Source organism: Astatotilapia calliptera, chromosome 13, assembly GCF_964374335.1.
Source record: "Astatotilapia calliptera chromosome 13, fAstCal68.1, whole genome shotgun sequence".
Lineage (NCBI taxonomy): Eukaryota > Metazoa > Chordata > Actinopteri > Cichliformes > Cichlidae > Astatotilapia > Astatotilapia calliptera.
Window position 1 is genome coordinate 14,065,971 of NC_137434.1, and position 26,354 is coordinate 14,092,324.

A 26,354-nucleotide genomic window follows, 5' to 3' on the forward strand; every position below is an offset into this window, starting at 1 on the left:
AATAACAATGAGGCACCCACCTTCATGGTGAATTTTGACATTAATTGGTTCACCTGTACATGTTTCTGTATTTTATGCAAACCAGTTGTGAGTATTCCTAATCATATTGTATTTAATATTTTTTAATGGTTTCTTTTCATTTTTTTTTAATTTAAAATGTGAATTGTTTTCCGCGTAGCTCCTGTAGGCCAGCCTATGCAGAAACAATAAATGCTACAGAGCATTTCATTGGATCAGACGTTCACGCATCCCTCTATAAGTCTCCTTTTGAATTATTTATTTATCTAATTGTTGAGCAAACTGACCTTAATCTATGTGAGCTATGAAAGTCCCTCTGGAATAACCAGGTAGAGTGTGCCATGAAAGCCTGGCCTATTTCTGGCAGCACATCCATATGAGCAAAATCCACCAGCAACATTGGGACGCTCCCAATTCACCACCAGTACCACCACTTTCTTTTCCAGATTTTCCCCTTATGCTGCAATGATAAGCGATTTTTGTAAATCTCCATTAAAAATATGCACCAATAATTCCCATTTGAGTGTCTGTATTTTTGGATCACAATAGGTTGCCAGCTAGTGAAGAATAAGCTGGAGGAAGACAAATTGCCATACCCTAGCTGTATCATGCTGTAAAAATGTAAGTTAGCAGAAAATAGGCATCTTTGCAATGTTAAATCCTCCCTGCAGTCCCTACACCGAGCATGAAGTCGAGCTGCTGGATAGTCAGACTTTTATATAAAGAAACAACCTACCTTAAATTCCTCATGTCTGCCCCAGCCCTTTGGCCCTTGCTCTCCACCGGTGCATGTCAGTAACAACTTGCTGTATTTGAAAACTATACCTGTCCGCCTGCAGCCTGACATTAATCAGCGGTTTCAGGCAGATGTGTTATCGTGCAAACGGAGACATGACATCGCTCTGTCACATTTTTGAAATAACCATGTTGCATCCCACAGGCATGTTTGCAGAGCAGACAAAACACAAAGTGACACTCGTCACCCTTCTGATCATAACAAGATCTACCCCAGTGCTGTGTTTATCTTATGTTTCACCTGAGCACAGTGTAAGGCAACCACCAGCTGTGGCAGCGTGGACGTATGCAGCACTAAAAAGGATTTAAATATAGTTTGAGGGGTTTTTTTTCTTCTTAATTCCACTTTCCCACTTAATTTACTGTGGCTTATTTATGAGTGTTGCACAGCAAGGTTCTTAGGGCAATGTTGAGGCCATGTTTGTTTGCTTTTTTTGCTTTACCAGGGGCCACAGAGGCGCGGGAAGGAGCGCGGCAACACCTCGGGGGACAGCGACGGCAGCACACAGCAAACTTCCCACGACAGTTTTGACGAGGGAGGTACAAGTCCCGAGAGCCAGAGGGGCAGCAGCAGCAAGTGTCGGATACAGGCCCCCGCTGTTAGCAGTCACACATGAATCATATGACGACTATGTAAGTCCAATCCTCTTTGCACACACTGAAAAGTATAGCTGATAGTAATTTTACTTGAAGTGTGTGTAAATCAGACTTGATTTACTTCCCTTTCATGTAATCTGGATGATTCGTGCTTTACATGGAAAGGTAGGGCATTCTGGGACATCTTTAAAAAGTAGGACAAGCAAGTATTACATTGTATATTTGCCTATTTTAAATGTTAAAAACTTGCAGAAGCGTATAATGATGGTTTTGGATCATTGAGTTCGACATAGTTGCAGGCAGTGATCGGTTTCCCTTTATCTCGTTTAAAAGCACAACATATTTTCCAAACTTATGATAACTAATGATCATTTGTCACACTAACTTAATAAAATGTTTGTTTGTTTTTTGTGTTCAAAGTAAGATTAACCTGTAATCAAAGTTTTCAAAGAAAAGGAGGCAAGAACCTGAAGACATATTGCTTGTTTTTCACCGTTGCCTCAGTTCTGCCACACAGGCAAGTCATGCTTTGACCTGACCCAAAAAAAAAGCCTTAAATCGAGTATCTTTAACTGTGTAGCCTGATTTATTTTTGGCTGGCTCGGGTTAAGCCATCATAGACTGTGCTGAGGTTTGATATGTCTCAGCTTTAAGCTCTGTTTATAGTGACAAACCTTCATCCTCGTACCCAGACACTATTTTTGACTGCTGTGCACAGCTTTTTAATATGGTAATTTGTGTGTTTATTCCTTACCCTGTTTTTAATTTGATGTATTTATTTATTTATTTGTTATGAGATATTTTTCAAAAAAAGAATTCTGAAAGCGTTATCGGCCCTCTTTGAGAGCCACTGTATTAGATAAGTATTTTTGCACCACTTGCACATACATTTATGCTAACTACAGACTGTTTGAGGAACAGCCCAGTTTAGGTAGTGTAGTATCCCAAGTTTCCATGTACATCCATGCAGGTGAGGAATCTGACCTGGAATCTGAGAAATGATTAGCAAACAGACCAGCTTACATACTGTTTAAAACACAGGCTATTTGAAAATAATTACTGGTGTTATTGGTTTGGAGTTTAATTAAAAAAACATTCATGTGAGCTATGGGAACTCTCTTTGTCTCCTTAACCCTGTGTCATATTAGACACGTGAGTTTTTGTGCATCAGCAGTGTGATATTTGGCTGTTTTTGCCCCGAAAAACCCTGAACAAGCAAAACCAGCACATTTAATGCAATAATTATAGCAAACATGATACAAATAAAACACTAAATTATTTTTTTTTATTTGCCCTAAGGTCCAATAAACACTCCACTTTTTAAAAAATTCTAATTTTCTGACAATTATTTAACGGTTCAGGCTTTGCACACCGTAAAAAAAAAAAAATCCTAAAAAAACAGTAATATTCCGGCAGCTGGGATGACAAAATAATACCAGAAAATAACTTTCCCATGAAAATACGGTTATTTTCAGTAATGGCAATATAGTTTGTTGCCCTAATTTTACATGGGATTTTGCCTTTTTCAAGTGCTTTTAAACATTAAATTGGGAACTATTTAATGTGATTAAACAATGAAACTACCTATAAAAAAGGTCAATGAATGTGGCAATATGAATAATAATATTTAAATGTACAGAAATATACAGTTAACAGTTGGTTTAAATAACAATGGATTGCATTCATATAGCACTTTATAAAAACCCTCAAAGCGCTTTACAATTCCACTTTATAATTCCCCTCAGGGTATCACCATTAGGTGGTAGGTGAAGTGTCTTGCCCAAGGACACAACGACCGAGAGTGTCCGAGCCGGGACCCAAACCGGCAACCTTCTGATTACAAGGCGAACTGCCAACTCTTGAGCCACGATCACCCTAACTAACAATAATGATAATCATTGTAAAAAAAAGTTTATACGAATCATTTTATATATTTTTCCATAGCATTACATTTGGATTTAACAGTTCAATCTTTCAAATAACGGACAAATATTTGTGAAATTATGATGCATTTGTGAATGTATTTTAACAATCAAAATATGCATATGTATAGACAGTAGGGCTGCCACAAACGATTATTTTGATAGTTGACTAGTCACCGATTACTTTTGCATTAGTCAACTAATCAGATCATGCATCCATTAGACGTACAGCATACATCTGCTCTTATATAACTATCATTAGCTTACAGCTTTAAGTGTTTAAGGTAAGTGCTAACTAAAAATAAAGACAAGATGATAGTTTATTAAATTTTAATGAAATTTGCAGATTGTTTAGGTGAAGTTTAATAAACTCAGCCATCTGCTCCTTGCTATCTAAAAGAAAAACAGCACACCGGAGTATATTCTCGAGCATCTCACACTTCTGATGATCAGTTGCCTGGTGACGTTTATTCAGCTGTGTAAAAACTATAACTTTAATCTCAGACAAACTGACTTACTCAGGAACAAATAAAATACTAAAAAAAGGCCAAACAATAACATTGTTAAGTTATCTAAGTGACTTATATATGTTTAACCTGTGTAGCGAAAGACGGCGGTGGGTGTTCTCACGGGCTCTAGTGAGCCTTGCCCCCGGCTAGCTATCGAGCTAGTGGGTAACAGACGTCTCGGAAAACGTCGGAGCGCTTTTGAAAATATGTGGTGTCTTGATAAACTGAGAAGATATTTGAGGTTTACACAGCTACGTTCTCGCCTGAAAATATGTTAAACGTTTATTTTGTGACCCAGAAAGAATAATAAGTGTAATATTAAAACTAACTAGCTGCCGCCATTGTTGGAAACTGAGCTGGGCTGGCTATGAATTCTGGGACAGAGCTACTTCTTCTTCTTCGGGGTTTAACGGCAGCTGGCATCCTTGTACATGCAGTGCTGCCATCTTCTGTTTCAGTCCGTTATTACACTCTTAAATCCTACTACTTATTCCTGCGTCTTTTGGGATCTTACAAAGCTTCAAACGACGCGTCGACGATTTTGATAGTCGACGTAATCGTGATTAGTCGACTAATCGTGGCAGGCCTAATAGACAGATACATTTAAAAAACAAGAAAATTATGTTTTATTACTTTACAGTGATTTTACGTTCATTTACATTTGACATGTAAAATCACAGTCTATTTATGTGAATTTAATGATATTCTAGAAGAACAGTACAAACCTGTAAAATATACAGTAAAATACTTTTATATCACAATTTTTTTTTACAGTGCAGGGTTAAGTAAATTGTGCTGTAAATGTAAGAGAACATTGTACAGTGGGTTATCAGAAACCCGTGAAGCTCTGCATTGGGGATACAGTCGCCGCACTATCAGCTTGTGAAGAGAAAATGCTGCATTTCAAGGCATAATCAGTGCCTTGACCGGCGTTCTGTAAAATCTTTTATATCACTTCATATAATGCCATGTTCTGTATCCAAAAAAGAAATAAATCTTCAAGGCTTCAGTTTAAAAGTATGTTGTCTTCAGATATCACAAATTTCTCAAGGTCATTTTTCAAAAGACTACACAAGGTGAGCTGTAAGTTTCATCCAAATGAAAAAAGGCAACACTTTTACCAGCCTATTTCCTCAGAGCCTTCCTGCTAAGAAAAGCCCCCATGTGTGCAGGCAATTGAAGATTGGGCTGTCTGCATGGGGAAATGCACAAGCGCAGTCTCATTACCAAACCAAATTGAGTTCTGATGTAGAGCCTGTGTATTTCTGTGGAGTGAAGAAGCGGGGCATTTCTTCTCTTTGTAATTGGAGGTTGGAAAGGAGGGTGGGAGCACAGAGACTAGGGGATTATGGAAAGATGAGTTTGTCCTGAACATTCTCTTCACTCATATCTCGCTTTGCTATTTTTTTCTACTACATTACGCAATTTTCCTTAAGCATGTTTCCAGATTGCAGCAAGGACTTTTTATGCAGGTCCTGGCTTTTTTTATTATTATCATTTTCTTCCTTCAATGAGTGTACATGATGCTGTATGACTTCTTGTTATTTCGCTACAAGAAGCCTGCAAAGAACAGTCTATTGAAACACGACAATATATCAGCAGCAGTTGCTGTGATTTTGTTGCTACACCCTGTATTTGTCTTTAGGAAAATATAGCGTGTATCAGTATTGTGTAATTTCTCCGGAGACTGTTGATTGATGGACTCTGTCAAACTGTCAGTCTGTCTCATAAATGCAATACTGTGAGAAAGTCTATAATTGTACCTAATCGAGGGTGGTATTGATTTATAACTTCAAAGGAAAGCACAAGGAAGCTGGCAGTTATCGTGTATCATTGTTTGCTTTATAATTTATGAACAAAGTGCTTTCTCTCTATCTTTCTCCCACAAATCTCACCTTGCTGTATCCTTTACACCAGCGCTCTTTCCTCCTTCCTGCCAGACCGAAGCTCTTTGTGAACCGATTCCAGTTAGTGATGCTACAATTTTCACATCATCAGTCAAAGCCAGAGATACGTGCTCCTTCATTAACATAACCATGCTGAATGGCTTTTTTTAAAAGTCATATAGGCAGCACACAGTGGGGGATCTGCTTCAGATGTGTTATCATTATTCGAAATACCCTTTTAGGAGCATCGGGATGATCACTGTGAAGTCTCTGGACTATTACCTGCACCTATTCTTACTTTGGCGCCTCCGGAAATCATGGACGTTGCATTAGGGAGCTCGGAGGATGCCGAGTTCTTACGTGCAGCTCTATCAAGTATATACTTATACTCACAAACACTATATTAGTAGACAGCGGTAGGTAATCCCAGTCAAAAAAAGGACTTTTTTCCACTTTAATTTATGGCTAAGCATCCAAAAAGTTACCGTGGATATTTTTGAGACACCTTTCTAAAATATTTGATTTGGCAGGATTACAAGTACTAAACCAACTACTCTGTTGCTGTCTTCTCCACGTGTACACTAGGAGCCAGGGATCTCCGAGGCTTGCACACCTACTCTGTTGTTATCTCCTGAGAAGGAGTTAGAAATTAATTGGTCATTTTTTAAAATCTCTCCTTTAAAAGAATATGAAAACTCTGCCAGCACAGTGGTGCAGTGGTTAGCAGCATTGCCTCCCAGCAAGAAGGTCTTGGTTTGGAATCTGGGTAGTCCAGACATGCAATTAGTGGGGTTAAGTTTAAATCTAAATTGGTCATAGATGTGAGTGCAAATGGTTGTCTCTTGTGTTAGCCCTGGGACAGCATGGAGACCTTTCCTCATTTTGCCCTATAAGGTAGACAGATCTACATATGCTCCAGCCCCCCTCACAACCCTGTATTGGATAACTAGAAAAACATGGACCAATGGATGAAATCAAGCCTTCATACAGTAAACAAAGGTTTATCCGCCAAAAAAGTTACCTAACTCTTTGATGATAACTCAATCTTTTTTTCCTGCAGCAGTGAAATTTACAATTTTTATTTTAGCTTCTGCTTTTACACACAGTCACGACAAGTTATTAATATCACTGCGCTTCTGGTAGAAACCAATTTGCATAGCAGTGCTTATTAATAACCAGCACATACACATGTCTATATGTACTGTATGCATTGTGTAGTTTAGAGTCAGTGTGTTGTGTGCCGAATGAATGACAGAGTGTTGTTTTCTCCTTCATTTGAGGTGAAACTCCCGTAAACCTTTCTGCTGTTTTGCGGGTCATCATGTAACGGGGGCTCCTCTGGAGACTATTGTGATGAATGGACTCTGTCACGCTGTCAGTGTCGTAAAACTAATACAGTGACAGTGACCATTATTGTCCCTTTTAAATGATGGCAACAATTCACAAGTGAAGTGGATTACAGTGCTCTGCCATGGAGCGAGTTTAGGGGGTGTCAGTCTAGACATTGAGTCCGCGGAACACATTTAAACGGTGTTTCTAACAGATTCTTCACGTGCTGACATTTGAAACGCTCCTAATCCAGAGATGATGACAGCCAGGCTTTCACTTTTGAGACAATGTATTAACATATTGCAGATGAACTGCACCCAGAACATCTGCTGTGTGTCTGGTGCAGATCTCCATGTACTACAGTGAAGCGCCGCTGGGCTTTTTGCATCATTTCAGATAAACCGATAAGCCCTTTAGTAAAACTTTAATCTGTTTGCAATCACTAGGCCATCATTTTGGTCCTTTAAGGTTTGGTGTTCCTTATATTTTTAGTAAGATTATAAAAAAACACCCATAATACACTCAACCTAAGTAGGCTTCGCTTTCAGTTTTTCATCTATACCTTGATACATTTTAATAAACAGAGGAAAATAATTTGAAATATAAACAGTTAATGCTGGGTTAACCTTTTCTCAGTTTGTCTGATAGATATTTGTCATGTTTATTAATAATGTATCTAAGCAATCAGCAGCCGGTCTGCATGAAGCTGCTGCAAAATGAATCTCCCTTCTACCATATTTTAATGTGAAAGTGCTCAAAATCCAGATCTGTTATCCAGGGAAAGAAGCCTGTTTTTCAGTGATAAGGTATCTACAATTCCAGCGAGCAGCGACTGTCTTCAGTGTCAGTTTGTATTTTTGATTGTTTTACAATTGTTCCAGACAAAATGTCTTTTCCCCATCGAGGTTTTGGAGTACTGTGGGATGTGGCTTTTTTTTTTTGTTTTCCCAACCATGTAGGCTGCTTTTGATGATTTTGTTTTAAGGCTGATTTTTTTTTTCATGTTTTCCACAAAGCACAGTTGGAATTGCTCTTATTATTAAATGTATTGTAGTCACACCACAGGAGCTTCTTCTCCCTACTGGGCTCTTACAGTATCTGATCTGATGTGCCAACACTTTTCTGGCTACGTGTTTTTGCCATTGTGGGATTTAAAGCTTTGAATCCTGGAAGATCGTCTAGATTTCCCATCTTTTGAGATATTAATAAGAAAATTACTCGTCTCAGAAATGTCATTGTAGGTGTTGCACTGAGGTTTGTAATTTAAGTCGCTGCTGAAGTGCTAAAGTTACCATTAATAGCCATTACCTACTGGCATTGGTGGAAGTATTAAGGAATGAATTTTACTGATCCCCTAGAAAGAGCAGCAGAGAAACATTACACTGTAATCTGTATAAGTTACTCCATGTGAAAAGTGCAGATGGAGAGCAGAGGAAGATTAAAGATGTGATGAATGGAATTTTGTATAGACTGGGACCATGGCCTTAGTTAAAGATCAGATCCCATCTAGATCAAATCTTATCTTTTAATGTCAGGGCTGATGACAGAAGAGAGGAGTCTGAGAGTGATACAGTGTTTCGACCCTGACAGCAGACCATGAATTGTACAAATTGCTGGTAAAAATTGAAACGCATTGCTCGGTTTTTTTAAACCTGAGCCCTGCAACCATACTGAGGCAGCGCGGGAAATGCCATAATGTGATTAAACACAGAGCTTTGGGAGGCTTTGAAGAAAAAAACTCTAATCTATCAACTGTGGAAAAAAAGCAAAAGGACACCCTTTTGAAAAGGGGGGAAAAATTCTCGCCGTATCATCTAGTGCATGAACATAAAAAATGTCTAAGATTTGTAAGGTTCTGTGTATTGCTTAAAGGAGGGCAGTTTTCTAAGGGCACCATTGTGGGTGGGATGCACATCTGCTATAATTGCTTCATAACAATAGGTTCAGATACAGTGCTGAGTTCACATTTGTTATATTAATTATGGAAATTCTTCATGCAGAACTCTCCTGTTCATTAAAACAGATGTATGACACATTTCCTCTGGATTATTGAGTAGAGGTAAAGACTCAGGTAGAATGCATTATAGCCTCAGTTGTATCATCAGGGACTTAAGCTACCTGTGAGGGTATACGCAGACAAACATTTTCAAAGTGGAAAATGTCTGTTGTATTTATTTATTGTCTTCTTGAGCATCCCTAAACCTAGAGCGATTGCTTAATGTCCCTAAAGTAATCAAGGTTTGAGCTCATCATAATTATTCAATGTAGTAAATATTATCATCCTATCAAATTTCCCATGGCACAATTTCAAGAGTAGCGTTCGGAAGTAAACTTGTATTTTATGTGCGTTCGGAACAACAAAAGGTGCATGCTGATTGAATTTGCACAGGTAGAAAGCAGCGAACAGCAACATCTATTCAGTGAGACAAAAGGCTGCAAATCTCATTTCCCCCCACATTCCTGCCACGTGGAGAGGCATTCACAGGCTGCTCCCTATGAAGATCAGTCACTGTCAGGGGACATACAGGTTGTCAATTGATAATGAAGCACAGTGCTAAGGGCCTTTAGGTTCTCGCTGTCCTAATTACACTGAGTGAGAACTCTCCAGCCTTGTGTTAACATTTGATTTATGTCCTCTGCCTTGTTGAAAAGGAGCAGTGTTAATTGTTTTTACAGATGAACGTCAAACGAGAGGAATCAAGCCTCATTAATTAGAGGGAGCAGTATTTACACATAGCACCTCTTCAGATCTGCATGTTTTGTTCATGAAACTAATGCTAAGGTCAGGAGTACTCGAAGAAAGGAAAGGGTAAACGTTTTTATATTTTTTCCTTTGAGTTTTGAATCACTGAATGCTGCATATCCCCTGTGATGCTTTTATTGCAAACTCTGTCATTTGAAACATACAGATATAGTTTAGCTTTAACCCTTGTATGGTGTTCGGGTCTGTGAGACCCGTGTTCAGTTTTTTTCAAAAGAAAAATTAAACAATTATTTTTTCACGTGTAAATGTGTTGTGTCTTTCCACTCACTCCACTTGATTATAACTGATTTATTTATAACATTTTATATAAAAGAAAAACGAGAAGCACATTAATTCATAAATGTGATCTAACAAAGGTAAAGGGAAAAAATTAACCATGTTTGCTGTTCATATGTCTTGTAATTGGGATGAAGTAAACATCTGTTGAGTAATTTAACATAAAATTGTTTGATAGTGTTAATTTGGAAAGCCAAAACTCTAGCGGGTCCACCAGACCCATGAACACTGGCTGAGTAACAAAAATACGAACACCACACAAGGGTTAAAAAGAAATGTCTTACGACAAGGGTAACCTACCTTTTTTTGCAGCTTTGCAACTGTATCTCATTGTGTTCCTCAGTGGATAGACTTTTCTGGGTTGTCATCACACAGTGCAATTGTAAGCGCTAGTATAATCCATCATAAACACAACTTCAGATGCCAAAACAAAACTGCTCCTTCATGACTCATGAACAGTCATAACATTGCTGTTTGCACATAAACGATGGAGGTGGCTACAATAATCTCACCATCGGTTTGTGAACTACCGTTTTAAAAGCTGAAGTTGAGCTTTTTAGTCTTTGCCATTTTGCTCATGAGTAAGCGATGGATCATACTTAGAAATGGAGGAAGCTGCATGCTTGTAGAGTAGAAACCTGTCAATCTCAAGGTAGCCACAGGATAAAGATATATCTGCTACTTTCCCTTTTTAAATAAAAGTCTTATTTGTAAAATAAAGGTCCTGCTGTATTAAATAAGACTTCAAACTAACATCAGAAACCATTAACTCAAAGGTCATTTTCTCAATTCATTCTGTACAACTCTTTTTTGTAACCCCTGTTGTTATTAGAAAAATGTGGCTGACTTAATATGTCACCTTGGACACAATATCCATCTTTTTTTATATCTGCTTATAAAAAGTTAGCAAATTGTATGCTGACGTGAAATTAAGTTCTTCATTGCTACATTACTACTGTTAATATAAGACATTTTAACGAAATCAGCTGGTTAACAGAGCATGGTAATGTTTAGTGGTGGCATCCATTGATTAATTCAATATAAATTTCACTGTATTATTTTTGTTTTTGATGTGAACAGATTAAAAGAAACTGCTCTTAAATCAAGTGCTTCTTCTAGAGGTTTTAGAGGATCCACAGCAACAAACACAAAGACTTAGATTTTGTAAATTATAGTAAGATACAAAGTGTTGAGTTAACCTTCACTTATTTGCATTTTGCTAGAAAAATGGGAAATAGGTGGAGCAGGTTACTGAAATGTGCAAACACACATTGAAACACACTATATAAGGCGAGAATAGAGTTTGTACAACTCTAATGAGCTTGAAAGTCAATATTTGTTATCACCACCTTTGTTCTTCAACGCAGCCTAAATGAAGGCTTTCTGGTCATTTCTTTAAGTGGTCTTCAGGAATAAGTTCTTTAGGCTTTAGGTCTTGAAGGACGTTCAAAGCTCATCTTTGGATGTTAGATGCCTTATGTTCCATTATCTGTCAAGATGATCCCACACCGCTTCAGTAATGTTGAGGTCCGGGCTCTGGGGAGGCCAGTCCATGACTGATAGTTTCATTGTGTTTTTCTGCAGGTATACTTTTTTGCACTTGCTTTGTATGCAGGGAAAATGAGACAAATGCAGGCTAGAATAAACTAAAAAAAACACCTTTATTTGGTGGTTTACTGACGTCCATGAGCATAATTGAAAATCAGCAAAATTCAAAGTCAGAAGACAGAAGGGAACAAACACGAGGGAACAAATACTGAGATGACAAACAGGAAAGATAAACAGCCACTCTGACAACAACTGAATGAGAGACTGAAGCTATACATACACATGAGGTAATTAGGGAGAATGGAAACGTCAACAACAACAACAAGACTAAGCTAAAACTAATTATGAAAACGCTAAAGTAAAACTAGACACTATAGAAAAGACCAACAGCTAACAAAATAAAACAGGAAGTAAGACACAACTAAACAGGGGTAACAGATGAACTTGAACAAGGCAAAAGACAAACACATAAACAACACTGACAGAGGGACAGAAAGGGAACAGAGGGAAACTAACCGAAAACAAACGCCACAAAATCATCAGTAACTTAAACTAACAAGAACTAAGGACTCAACATATAAAGGAATCCCATTAGAATCCCAACTTAAAGCAGGAAAACAAAGATGAAAAGAACTCCCAAAGAAGCCAAAAATAAATCCTACTCAAAACACAACAGTGAACTCACAAAAACTCAAACCCCATGACAATGAATACTCGCCTTCTGGTGAGCTGAGCACGCACACATCTATCTCGTAAACAAGTAGCCTCAACAGTAAATTGGGCCGTGGGATGTTAGGATGAATTCTCCCTCTGTATCATTTATTGATTTTAGATTTCTCTTTTTTTGTATCTGTAACAGTGACACAAGTCTTTTTATCCTTAAAATAAATATACTGCAAGTTTTCCATGACTTTACATTGCAGCAATGATGGAAGTCTTTTTAAATGATTATTTCACAGCTGACTGAAAATAATCCCCTCTTATATTTGTGGTCCAGTGTGAAGATTTTTTTTTTTTTCGTGTGGGATTGCTAACAAAACGGTTAATTACTTAGATATGCACGTTTCTGACTCGCTGCCTTTGTGAGGAAAGACTCATGCAAGAAAAAAGAGAAGTATAGGATCCCCAGAACAACTTAATCCCTGACATAATCCCTAACTTTAATTTAGTCAAATTCGTGTTCACACAAATAAAGCCACACAGGAACCAGAGGACTTTGAATCAGCATTTCCCGACAGGAGATGGAGAGTGTGTACTAGTGCTTTGAATGTAATTTCTTTTGTATAGCTGTACTTGATGTCCTTCACGCTGATAGCTATGCTTTTGTGACAGAGAGCATTACCAGAGGCAGCCACACCTAATACAAGATGCAATTACTCCATTACATAGACTGTATATGTTCTTTTATTACAGGCAGACTTGGAGGAATATTGAGCTATGAAGCTCCCGTCCGCCATCAACCAGTTTCACTGAAGCTTTCAACACATTTTATTCTGCTGATTTAAAATCCATTCAGCCTTTAAAAGGAACTGAACACTTGCATGTATCATAGTAAAGCTTGATTCGAAATAGCAAGCTTGGAAAGGATTAGAAGAGATTAGATCATGATGAAAAAGAAGCGTAAGCACTTTAAACTCCACTAAACCTCTTTAAATGAGCATGATCCAACAATTACAAAAAGAGACAATACCTTAGTCTACTGTTCTCCACACCCTTTGGCCTTACTCCAGTTTCTGGTTATGCTGTTTACATGAACCTTTGGTCTGCTGGGTCTGATTATCCCTGCCGTCATGAATAAACCATACAGCAGAATAGTGTGCTCTCTTCAGGCAGATCGTTCAACATAAAGGTGTTAGTTTGGTTTCAGAAGTGGGAAGTGATCCCCAAAAGGTGAACGCTATTTCAGATTTCACTTTAACAAATAAAATATGACATCGCTTCTTTTTATAAATCATAATCAACTCGAAAGCATAATTTTCTATCGACCAGACTGACGCGATTAACAATAAACAGTCGATGCAGGTCCCTCGTGAATATGGACTGACATTATGCTCTTCCGGGGATTAGAGTGGGTGTTAGAAATAAAATAATTGTGTGAGGCTGATATCTGCAGCAGCTATTACAGTTCCTGGAATTAAAGAAAGTGAAGATATTCTCTGTTGTGGACCAGTCAGTATACCGTGACTCATTGCTTTTGTTTTGTTCCTCATGCTTTAATTCAGCCATACAAACAAGTACATAGCGGTCAAAATCACACAGATGCCAACATCATATGATTGCCAAGTGGTTGAGGGGGCACTGGGGAGCAGAAAGGCATGGGTTCCATACTCAGGAGCACCGTGTGCTTCATGTCATTCTTTTATGACTTTCTTTAGTGGTGTCTCGATGCAAGAAAAGCAATAAATAAATCAAATCTAGTAAAACACAGAATGATAAATAGTGTGTTTATGTTTTTTTTAGTATCTTAGGTGCAGACTGACTTGTTTTTACCAGAGAGAAACACTGAAAAGTTGTTCCAATAGCTTGGTGTTATGCTCCATGGGCACCTGGAAAGTGTTCGATAAAGGGATTTTTCTGAAAATCTATTAAAAATCCTTGCAGTAATGTATTAGAAGACATAAATCCTTACATTTCTCCACAATTCGGTTTTTAAGAAATAAAATGATTATTATTTTGTTCGCTGATGTGATTACATGACATGAAATCAGGATGCTTGTGGTTGCTGTCTGGTAAGGACAAGCCAGATTTTGCAGAATCTGCCACCTGATGCACTCTGGCATCTCCTGCAATTCAAGGCTCTGTTGCCCACACCAAATCAGCTCCAGTTCTCTTCTGTGTTTTTCAGCTTTTGGGAACAAACTTGTGAAGCAGCACCAGATGTTTAGCAGTTTTATAATAGTTTAATAATAAAACAAAGAATTAATAGTCAAGATAGTCAAGAAATAGTCTTATGTACTTCATTTAGCTCCCTTCTCCAAAACATTTGTAAGCATCAGAGAATTTCTGCACTGACATGCACATTTTTCCATCAAATTTTATATATTTTATGCAGGAGGTGACATATGCAATGCTTCTAAACCACACTCCTCATGCTTCACAATAAATAATGCCCCGTCTTTAAGGGCACAGCACCTTATCTTTCAGTGATGTTCACTTCCAGCTTATAACTATAAATAAAAAATAATAATTTTTGAAAGTCAGTGGAGGTTGAATCTATTTCTGACCTTTGTTGGTTCCTGCAATATTCTGATCTAAAAATCTCCTCCAGAAAGTTTCTCAAGGAGCAAAACCCTTGGAAAAGGTCCACTATGCCATCATATAGGTTCATATCATTTCATTCCCCAGAGTGCACAGTAGCAATTAAAACCCATCCTAATGAGTGTTTTTTTGGTCAAGTTCTCTCTTTTCAGAGCTGTGTTTTGGCACTTTGATAACTGTGTTCTGTTTAAAGAGATTTGAGTCATAAGTCAAAAGAAACTAAAAGTGATTTATTAGAAAGTGACAGCCTTCACAGTGGGAAAGAACAGATGATACTAATATGACAAAACACTTAAGGAATATGTTCACATGTCACTGTAATGGATGAAATATTAGAGGATTTAATGACTGAGACCTGTTAACCAGGCTTTCTGAGCTTCCCTCTTCTGAATGTTAATTCTTATTTGAACTGATCCAAAAACAGGGTCCCTGCATAAATAAGCTGAGAAGAATCCTCTGTAGAAGTAAACAGGCACAAACTGGATTAACACACCATCTGAGGCAACTAGGGGATCTGTAATAAGAATCATTTTCTACGTGCAGACTCTGACAAGTAATAAATGATATATATATACATACATACATACATACATACACATACATATATATATATATATATATATATATATATATATATATATATATATATATATATATATATATATATATATATATATATTAGGGGTGCAACGATACACAAAATTCACGGCTCGGTTCGGTTCGATACTTTGGTGTCACGGTTCGATATTTTTTCGATACAAAAAAATGTTCATGCCTTTTTAATTTGTCATTTATTAAAATTATAAATATATATTTTAACTCAAAAGTACAGTTTTTAAATTTAACCCTAACCCTTGTGCGTGTTTTTTATTTTGACAGCGAATGCGCACCTGCGGACCACTTATGTGCAGCCCTGGTTATTTAGCTCGTCATATTGCAGCCACAGAAATTCTTTTGTCCATGAAACCATAAAGCTGCACTTTCTTTTTGCCTTATAGTCTGATTTGTCATAACTTCTCCATTTTGTGGTAAGCTTTTCTTTGGCTGTCACTTCTTCACCCTGACCTGTCTTATTTGGCTCAGCAGAACTAAAATATATATCGTGCTGCTTTTACACACACACTCACATAAGCTCAGCGATTCTCTGCGCGATCAACCTCTCACATGTTTAAGCTTGCTGCGGGAGATTTCACTTGTCATGTTTGCATAGTAAGCTAACGATTGATAAGACTATGTCAGAGGAATTGGTGCACAAATTATCATCACTCACCAATCAGTACTGTCGCTCTCTATACACAATTCGCGCGATTGCAAAGTGAAAGCAAAAAACAAGCGCAAATTCAAACGCGACTTCAATATGTCACATATTGACAGTGGCTCACCGATGCCAATGACATAATTACCCAGCTACATTTCCGAAAGAATGCAAAAGCATTGACATATATTTTTCCTTCCTACAATAGCCCGACGGGCAGGGCAGAGATAGATTTTGGTAGCCAGACTGGAAAAATCGCTAGCCCCGGGACGTCGGGTTAGCGATTTTGCAAGCCCTGTATCTGATTGAGGAATCACTCATCTTTGGAAAGGAGAGTTTATTACAGAGAAATGTCTCTTTCCAAAATAAAAGCAATACTATACGCTTCTTCTGGGCTATATTCTCAGCAGCATATTGTAGCGGGTCAGGGCTGTTCGGGGTTCTGTTTGTACCGTTATGTTTTGTTTATGTTGCCATAGTGACGGGTGACGCCCTCTCGCTGCGATGTGTCCTTCCGGGGTCAGAGGGCGCCCTGTGTGTTGTTGTTGTTGTTGCTGTGCGGTTGCCGCGCTGAGCAGTTAGCTAGCGGCAGTGTTCTTCTGTAGATGTCAATAAACGGCTGTGCTCCCTGGCTAGCTCACGGGAAGCAAGACCAAACGACACCTCCGTCTCCTCCTTGTCTGAGCTCGCCACAATATTAAACATATCAGCTAACGGCTGTCTAAATGACTCGGGTAAAGTTTGTAGCATGCATGCTTGTTGTTTTTGTATGCTTCCACTTGTCTTTGCACTAGGATGATGTCAGCGTAAATGTGCAGTCATATTCGTTGTGTTCCCACTAGTGCTGTCAGCGTTAATCTCGTTGAAATGGCGTTAACGCCACAACACGGCAAATCTCCGTTAACGAGCTACCCCTGATCGCCCGCGCGTGGGGCTAGACGGCCAACACGTTAACGAGCTAACTGCGCTAACACACTAGTTCCCACCCATGTAATTGAGCATTGCGTGGCACATCCAACATACTGTTTTACTTTAGTCCATGACGCGCTTACCTTCAGGGTCATATGTCACATGAAAACCAAAATAATTCCAAACGCCAGATCTGAATGAGGGTGGGGGAGGTTCAATTTGCCATGTTGCAAGGAGAGCTTAACTTCTGTCTCGCTAGCTTGCCCTGCGCTCTTCCTTCTTACAATGCTGTCTGTGTTGAGCGCTCAGTGAATCTGCGTTCGACTACTCCGCCTAGGCTGCACTGTCGAGCGCAGATCTACTGAGCGCTCAACACAGACAGCATCGTCAGAAGGAAAGTTGATAAAATAAATTACAAATGTTGTATTGTTCGATACATATGCGTACCGAACCGAAAGCACTGTATCGAATGGTTCAATATCGATACGAGTATCGTTGCACCCCTAATATATATATACATATATACATTAAGTGTAGGGCTGCTCAATTAATCGAATTTTAATCACGATTCCGATCTGGGCTTTCAACGATCATTAAAAATGACTAAGCCGATTATTAGCCCCTCCCTCATTTATCCGCGACACCTTAAAGGCCGGTCCGTGAAAATATTGTCGGGCATAAACCGGTCCGTGGCGCAAGACCGCTGATTAAGAGGACCCGGGGGAAGCTCGGAAAGCTAAACAGAAGTTATTTGGAGAGGAGAGAGTGACTGCCGTTGGTTGAAAAGAGAGGTAAAAAAAAAAAAAAAACTTCAGTGGTGTTGCACACTATTTTATATTATATTTTTAAAGTCATTGTTAACCCTTTAAAGCTGGTCAGAGCAGCACGCTCCGTTTTGTGTAACTATTTTTAAATCCCTGTAGAACCTGAACCGTGTAAGCTAGTGTTACAATCCAATGTTGTCAGTGTTTTGTGTGACATAACGTAACATAAACGTAACATAAATGTCTTCGCTGGAGGGTCTGAGGTTTATGTTACGTTCTAGGTCTAGGCGTGTCCTGAACGCAACAAAACATTGGCCCACCACACTCCACCCAAAACAAGAACCCAAACAATAGTATCTTTTAAAATGCTAAGCAGCCATTTATTTGCTTCAGCAGTGAGCAGTGCCAAAAATAACAAACAAAACTCCCTAATGGTCCCTACGCTTTCCTACCCAAAATGAAAAACCAAACAAAAGACAATTCACTTACCTAACTTCCTAAACAAAAACAGGAGAAAACGTAATCAACAAAAATGGCTTCTCATGCCTACTAGGCTTCTGCAGTGAACAATATATACAAGGTGAACAAATTACTCAATTGCTACTTTACAAATCTATTTACAGCTATTTACAAAACTACGATACCAACACCACAATGATCACGACCCATGACAAACTGAAACACAGGGCTTAAATACATAGAGGGAGCAATCAGGGAATGGACAACAGGAGGGAAACACAGCTGGGGCAAATCAGAACTGACGAGACAAGGAAGCGGAAACTGAACACACTGAGATAAGACAGACCTTCAAAGTAAAACAGGAAACACATAACAGTCACGCCTAACACAAAACACTGGCAACATTGGATCGTAACACTAGCGCAATAATTTGTTTTGCATACGAAACAGGAGGAGTTGTACTTACATCTTATGCCATCAGCTTCTCCTCGGTCACGGTTTCCTTCCACATACAGTAAAGCTTTGCAAAAATTGCATAAAAAGCGCTTGCAGCAACAAAAACATAATATTCCAGAAACACGCTTTGCCGATCCGATCAGCTGTTCGTAACACTTCCCACAGTGAAACAGACGTCACCGCTAACTATCGCATGTCCGCCATTTCCTGGCCAAAACCGGAAGTGACGTCATTTTCGCGGAAATGTAGTTTTTTTACTTGTAGGCCTTAAAAGCCTATACTGGTCATGTTTGACTTTTCTAAATAGTTTCTGGGATGCTTAGAACTCGAATTGCACTGCTGGAAATAGTTTATTTTGATGCACATGCTGTTTTCTTTACTAATTTGCATCATAGGATTGTTTTTTCGTTTTTCCTGCAGTATATAAAAATTGGTGTCTCTCCAAATTAAAACTATGAAGACACTCAAAATAAATTTCCTGTAGTTGTAAACTATTTTTTGCAACTTTTTTATATTTAAAGTTTTGAGGGATAAACCTCTTAAATTTCTCCGTAGAAATATATGTAAAAAAACCAAAAACAATTTTCAATTTTTTTGTAGTTTATTGCACTTTTTTGCAATTAATGTAGTTACTATGGACTTAATGTATACATATTATTAAAATATGGGCTATAACAGTTGCATAGCAAATTGAAATGCTCCCACAAATGAATCAGAATCAGAATCAGAATGGGTTTATTGCCAGATGTTGAGGTTTACAACATTAGGAAATTGCTGCGGTGCTTCAGTGCAGACAATAAGAATTAAAGTGCTATGTAGAAAGAAAGATATGTGCATGAGATATACATGACATATATACATGAGAATAAGAATTATGAGTGCTACGTAGAAAGATATATACATGAGTGCAGGTGGTGATCAGTGCCAAACATGAAATGATGCAGTGACACAGCGTAGGGTCATGTGTTAGTGGTGGGGACAATCATGTGGTTATTGTTCATGTGTCCAACAGCAGAGGGGAAGAAACTGTTCTTATGGCGAGAGGTTCTGGTGCGAATGGACCGGAGCCTCCTGCCTGAGGGGAGCAGGTCAAACAGACTGTGTCCAGGGTGAGAAGGGTCAGCTGAGATCCGGGCTGCACGCCGCAGTGTCCTGGAGGTGTATAGGTCCTGCAGAGATGGGAGTCTGCAGCCAATCACCTTCTCAGCAGAGCGCACAACACGCTGCAGTCTCTGTTTGTCCCTGATAGTGGCTCCAGCGTACCACACGGTGATGGAGGAGGTGAGGATGGACTCGATGATTGCAGTGTAGAATTGCATCATCGTCCGTGTTGGCAGGTTGAATTTCTTCAGCTGCCTCAGGAAGTACATCCTCTGCTGGGCTTTCTTGATGACGGAGGTGATGGTGGGCTCCCACTTCAGGTCCTGGGTGATGGTGGTACCCAGGAAGCGGAATGAGTCCACAGAGGTGATGGGGGTGTCAGTCAGGATGATGGGGGGGAGTGGGGCTGTGTGCTTCCTGAAGTCCACAATAATCTCCACTGTCTTCTGGGCATTCAGCACCAGGTTGTTGTGGCTGCACCAAGACACCAGACGTTCAACCTCCCTCCTGTAGGCAGACTCGTCCCCGTCCGAGATGAGTCCAATGACGGTGGTGTCGTCTGCGAACTTGATTAGCTTGACAGACTGGTGGGTGGAGGTGCAGCAGTTGGTGTACAGGGAGAAGAGCAGAGGAGAAAGAACACAGCCCTGAGGGGAGCCGGTGCTGATGGTCCGGGAGTCCGAGACATTCTTTCCCAGCCTCACGTGCTGCTTCCTGTCCGTCAGGAAGTCAGTGATCCACCGGCAGATGGGATCAGGCACATTCATCTGGGAAAGCTTGCCTCGGAGATGGTCTGGAAGGATGGTGTTGAAGGCAGAGCTGAAGTCCACAAACAGGATCCTGGCGTAGGTTCCTGGGGAGTCCAGATGCTGCAGGATGAAGTGTAGGGCCATGTTGATGGCGTCGTCTACAGACCTGTTGGCTCTATATGCAAACTGCAGGGGGTCCAGGAGGGGGGCCGTGAGGGTCTTGAGATGGGAGAGAACTAGGCGCTCAAATGACTTCATGACCACAGATGTCAGAGCCACGGGTCTGTAGTCATTTAGTCCAGTGATCCTAGGTTTCTTGGGGACAGGGATTATGGTAGAGGACTTGAAGCAGGCAGGCACATGACATGCCTGCAGTGAGGAGTTGAAGATGCCAGAAAACACTGGGGCCAGCTCGTTTGCACAGTGTCTGAGGGTGGCAGGAGACACACCGTCTGGGCCGGGAGCTTTCCGAGCATTCAGACTCCTAAACTGCTTCCTCACATCTGCTTCATGAATATGAAGAGTTGTGGTCGGAGGAGGTGGTGTGAAATCCTCTTTTGTGTGGGGTGAGGGGGCGGGTGTTGCAGGTGAACAGTTTGAAGGTGGTGATGGCTCTATGGAGGGGGGAGAGGTGGGGGAATGAGTGTCCAAAGTGCCTCTATTGTTGGGGTCGTTGAAGGTGTGAAGGCTGCCTGATGGCTCGTCAAAACGGCAGTAGAAGTTGTTAAGGGTGTTGGCTAAGAGCAAGTCATCAGTGGAGTGGGGGGTTTTAGGCTTGTAGTTTGTTATATTCCTAAAACCTTTCCACACAGAGGCCGAGTCATTCTCTGAGATCTGCTGCTGCATCTTCTCAGAGTGCTGATGTTTGGCAATGTCCACTTCTTTAGTGAACCTGTACTTGGCCTCTCTGTAGCAGTCCCTGTCTCCGCTTCTGAACGCCTTACTCTTTTCCAGCCACAGCTTTTTGAGTTTAGGGCACTACAACATGTAAAAAAATAATATAAGCTCTGGCGGACATGGTTCTATAGTAGGTCTTAAAGGGTTAAATAAATATCGTCAAATAATCGAGATCTCAATTCCAGTGAAGATAATCGTGATTATCATTTTTGCCATAATCGAGCAGCCCTAATTAAGTGGTTTCTAATACTTACAGGTTGTTGGCAAAATATCTAACTTTAGGGCTTGTCTGTGGGCTGCGTGCTGTTTAGCCACTTGTATTGTTATCGAACACGAGTGTAAAGCTCCTGGCTGCATTTTGTGCTTATTTTCTGAATAGCTACTTATCAATAGTGCAGATCCATATTGCAGCTTGAGACTCAGAAGGTGTCCAATAAGCTTTACCAGTGAGACATGCTCCCTGCGAACCTTAATCAATAATCCCTGTTGGACATTAATTTTTCTGTTTCCTCTCCCATTACCGTCTCACTGTAATATAGTTAGCCCATGGAACTAACTATTGATTATTTTTATATTATTTATCTCCAACCAGTTAGACTGGATAGAGATGTGGAGATAAGTCAATGTTAATGTTTACCGCGTGTTCCCTCGCAGGCCTACGACGACGGATACGGTGGAGAGTATGATGATGAGAGTTATGAAGCCTATGAAGATAACTACAGCAATCAGTCAAAGAGGTAACGTTAACACACACACAGCAGGAAAGGCTTTTTCAACTTTTCTCAGTTACCATCCATCTGTTGTTACAATACAGAATGTTTAAGGTCCACTGTGACCAGCTGGGCCATCACAGGTGTACATTAGAGCAAGAAATCCCCAAACCAACAATGACTTGATCCTAACAGCAAAGCTACAGTATGTGTGTATACTAAAGCCTGATGAAAGTGTGCCAGAGACGTCTGTTGTCTGTTAAAAACACATCAGTGAGCAACTTGAGCAACATGGGCACAGTAGTTAATCCCACATACACCATCATGCTGCTGTAAATATTTAGTGATGCACTAAATCCGCAGCTGAGTCCCCAACAAATGGAGTAAAATTTGTTCAAATTTGCCCAGCTTTTCTAGGAATAACTTAGCCCTTCTGTGGTTGAAGATATGTTTATGACCACTTTTTAAAGATCTGTCTCTTCATTAAGAACTAATAGATAAGGGCTGAGTGACACAGACAGTGGAGAGGACTACTGAGAGATTTTGTAAAAAAGTGTTTGGTCTTGTTGATAATAGAACTGCAGTCCTTTCCCCCCCCAAAGAAATCACATTTATTCCTTATTTGACAAAAAAGAAAAGTCGTCTGCAGCTTATTATTTTTTTCTTTGACCCGTGTTTTTGCTTCATCTGCTTTCAGCATTTCAGACTATTATGAATATGGGCAGGGAACCAGTGATGAATCCTACAACAACTATGGTAAGTAGAGCTTATTTTATACCGACAAGAACAGAAATGAGTCACTGTCTTTTTCATGTATCCTCACTTTTCAGTACTGATACTCACTATAAATTGTTGAATCCAGCTAAAATGCAACACAACCCCATTATTAAAAATGAGAAAATGGGTTGATTATTTGATTAGTCGATTCATAAAAATGATTTGGCAGCTGGATGGCTGATTAAATGGTGAAGTCCTTTTTCACCTTGCACTGTGCTCTGCAGTTCCAGGTTCTCAGCTGTAAGAATGTGTTGATTTTCTTTGATCCTGATTTTCTTTAGTTTGTACATCGACCGTTTTTTGGCATCCAGGTCTGAAATCTCGAGTTTTTACAGCTTATAGAAGCCAAATATTTCTCCAATCATCATGGGTTAAGGTAATAAAATACACCATTTAATATGTAATGCTTCATGGTCATAGGTCAAAAATCAGGGTCATTTGGGAAATTAGGAAAAAGCTTTAGTTTCCCCTGGAACATCTCAAAAATTTATTTGGGGGACAATAATATATCTTTTTCTGAGCTCTTTAAAACATTATTTTTAAGTAAAGACATTTTATGAATACACAATGACACAAAAGAATTAATATTCTACACCAGGGTTTTAATAGTTTTGCAATTTTCATTAGTTTTTATTTTTATTTAGTTTTGACTTCAGATTTTCAATTTTATATCAGTTTTAATTAGTTTTTACCAATTGTTTGCTAGTTTAGTTTTTATTTTTTTGAAAATCCTTAGTTTCAGTTTAGTTTTGATTAGTTTCAGTTATAGTTTTAGTTGTGTTTGCAATAATTAAGTGTAACAAAATCCCAGTTTCATCATATCAGTCATTCTCTTCTGCTTATCCTTGGGTATGTTGCTATTCCAGCTACCATACCCTGCATCCTGGACAGGTCGCCTGTCTGTCGCAGGGCTAACACGCAGAGACAGACAACTCACATTCCCACCTATGGGTTCTTTAAATAAATAAATAAAGGCAGATGAACAACCATTGATACCAGGCAACTATAAAATGTATAACTTGGCCCCAATGAGACTATTAACTCTTGCAGCACCAGGTGTTCATAATTTTGGTTCAAGTGAATTGATAAACTTTTTGAAGGCAATTGACTCACACAGTTATGTAGATATCCCAGTCCTGTTGTCTCGGGATGCATCACGCTGCCTTGCCTGGGGTTAGCGTCTGTTTCTGGGGATGAGGGTTACCTTCTCAAGGTAAGCTAGGTTAGCCTTCTTGTGTGAGCTTTTCAAGTGCACTTTAAAGTTTGTGGGATTTTCTTCCCTTTAGAAATGTCCCTCATAATTTGTCTCTTTCCACTACAAGACACTTGCTTTATCCAAAACACAGTCATATTCAAAGTAATCCCAAATTGGACTCTGGCGCTTTCTCCCGACCAGAGATGGGCAGTAACGCGTTACTGTAATCCGATTACTTTTTTCATGTAACGAGTAAAGTAAGGGATTACTATTGCAAAAACAGTTATTAGATTACCGTTACTTTCCCGTAGGAACGCTGCGTTACTGCGTTACTAAAACCTTGATTTCTTTTGCGAGAATGTCTCATGACAGTGACGTAAGTGAGTGCGATGTTCGTGACAACAGCTGTATGCAGATCAACAATGGATAATATATCGAGTGCGGGAGAGAGTATGAGCGTGCAGCATTTAAAGCGTGGAAGTACTGACCTTATTTTGAGTTTGATTCCATAAAAAGTGACAAAAACATTAGTGTCCGTTGTGCGTGGGAAGAAAACTTCTTTTTACAGCGAAAAAAACCCCTAAACTTCCAAGCAAGCACCGAGTGCGCTACAACATGATGGGAAATTCACAGAGAAACTCGTGGATTCTTCCACTGACTGCTGCGGCACATCTGCACCAGGGTATACCTCCGCCTACCCCACTCCTGCTTTACAGGTGAAAATAGAGCAACAGGACCGCAACAGGACTCTTTGATTTTATTTATTTTCTGCTGTGTTTTACTTGCATCTATTTGAAAGAGTGAGTGTAAACACACATACACAAAAAAAAATTATGTGCTGGAATGTGCAGAAAATAGGTTTAAATATTAAACAAATTTCTTCCAGTCAGAGAATGTTGCATATAATAAATTTTTGCTTGATGCATAAAGTTAAAAGATTAAAACTAATAAAACAAGTTTTAAAAAGGGGCCTTTCCATTTGATTACATTTTGTATGATGGATTATGTAGAAAAAGTAGAATTGGGCTGAAAGATCTATCGCTTTATCACCTATTCAGGTTGTAAAACGTGTTTTTAAAAAGTAACTAAGTAACTAAGTAATTAATTACTTTAAAAAAATAAGTAATCAGTAAAGTAACAGGATTACTTTTTGGGGGAAGTAATCAGTAATTAGTTACTGATTACTTTTTTCAACTAACTTGACCAACACTGCTCCCGACTTTTCCTGACATGATTCTGCGCGTGGACGGAGCAACAACACAGACGACTCGACTAACGTACTGCCACCTGCTGGCATAATTAGACAGCAAGAAATAAATCTGGAAACTAAACTTCATTTTCACCCTTGACTATTGTATGACACGCACACATCAATGAAAACTAAACACATTTTTGCTATAAATTCATTTAATTTTAGTTAGTTTTGTGAACACTCATTACAGTTTTAGTTAGTTTTCCTTTTTTTGTTTTTATTTTTATTTCCGTTAACGAAAATGTTTTTTCACTTCTAGTTTTCGTTATTTCGTTAGTTTTCGTTAACGATAATAACCTTGTTCTACACTACATTTCTATATTAGCAATGCTGACATCAGCACAAGTAATCTGTGAAAATAACTCTGTCATTATTCAGGATTTCAATATTACCAATACTGACATTAGCATAAAACATAAATGTTTTAGTATAGCCCTTGCCCTTTGGGGGGAGTTGTGCTGTCTGATTGCACTTGTTTAATAAGACATGATGCATATTTCTGTTAATTACACTCTCTTTTAGACTCAAATAGATGATAAACCAGAGTATGCTTCAGGGTTTGGCTAACTTTTCACTGAAAAGTTGCCACTATAAATGGATTCAGTGTTCATTGTTTTTCAGCCAGCTCTCATGTCTGTTATCAAAAAACTACGATGGCAACATCAGAATACAAAACCACAGATAACCACAACCATAATCTACAGATGTGATCAGAAGGGCTGAATGACACAGACAGTGTTGGGCATTTGTTTCATGGTAATTTGGGCTCTTTGTGACTTCTTCAAACTTTTCTTTTTCCAGGGTGGAATGATTATACAGCATACATATTTAATGAGTTTAAAAAGAAAGAATTGGGTCCACAGGTTTGAATTTATTTTGGATTTTCTGTGATCCACACAGGATCAAAAGAGTACATACAGGCTTAAAT

General features: G+C 39.1%; 1 protein-coding gene across 4 annotated transcripts in view; it reads left to right on the forward strand.

The window, feature by feature from the left end:
- khdrbs2 (KH domain containing, RNA binding, signal transduction associated 2) overlaps positions 1-26,354 on the forward strand; it is an 80,312-nt gene that overhangs the window by 41,167 nt on the left and 12,791 nt on the right. For all 4 annotated transcript variants that reach the window (XR_013901076.1, XR_013901075.1, XM_026189986.2 and 1 more), the window contains 3 exons: positions 1,260-1,446; positions 22,147-22,229; positions 22,900-22,958. Coding sequence is in view for 2 of the 4 variants with exons in the window: in XM_026189986.2 (XP_026045771.1) it covers positions 1,260-1,446; positions 22,147-22,229; positions 22,900-22,958 (329 nt within the window). In the remaining 2 variants the exon portion in view is untranslated. The remainder of the gene's footprint in view (positions 1-1,259; positions 1,447-22,146; positions 22,230-22,899; positions 22,959-26,354) is intronic.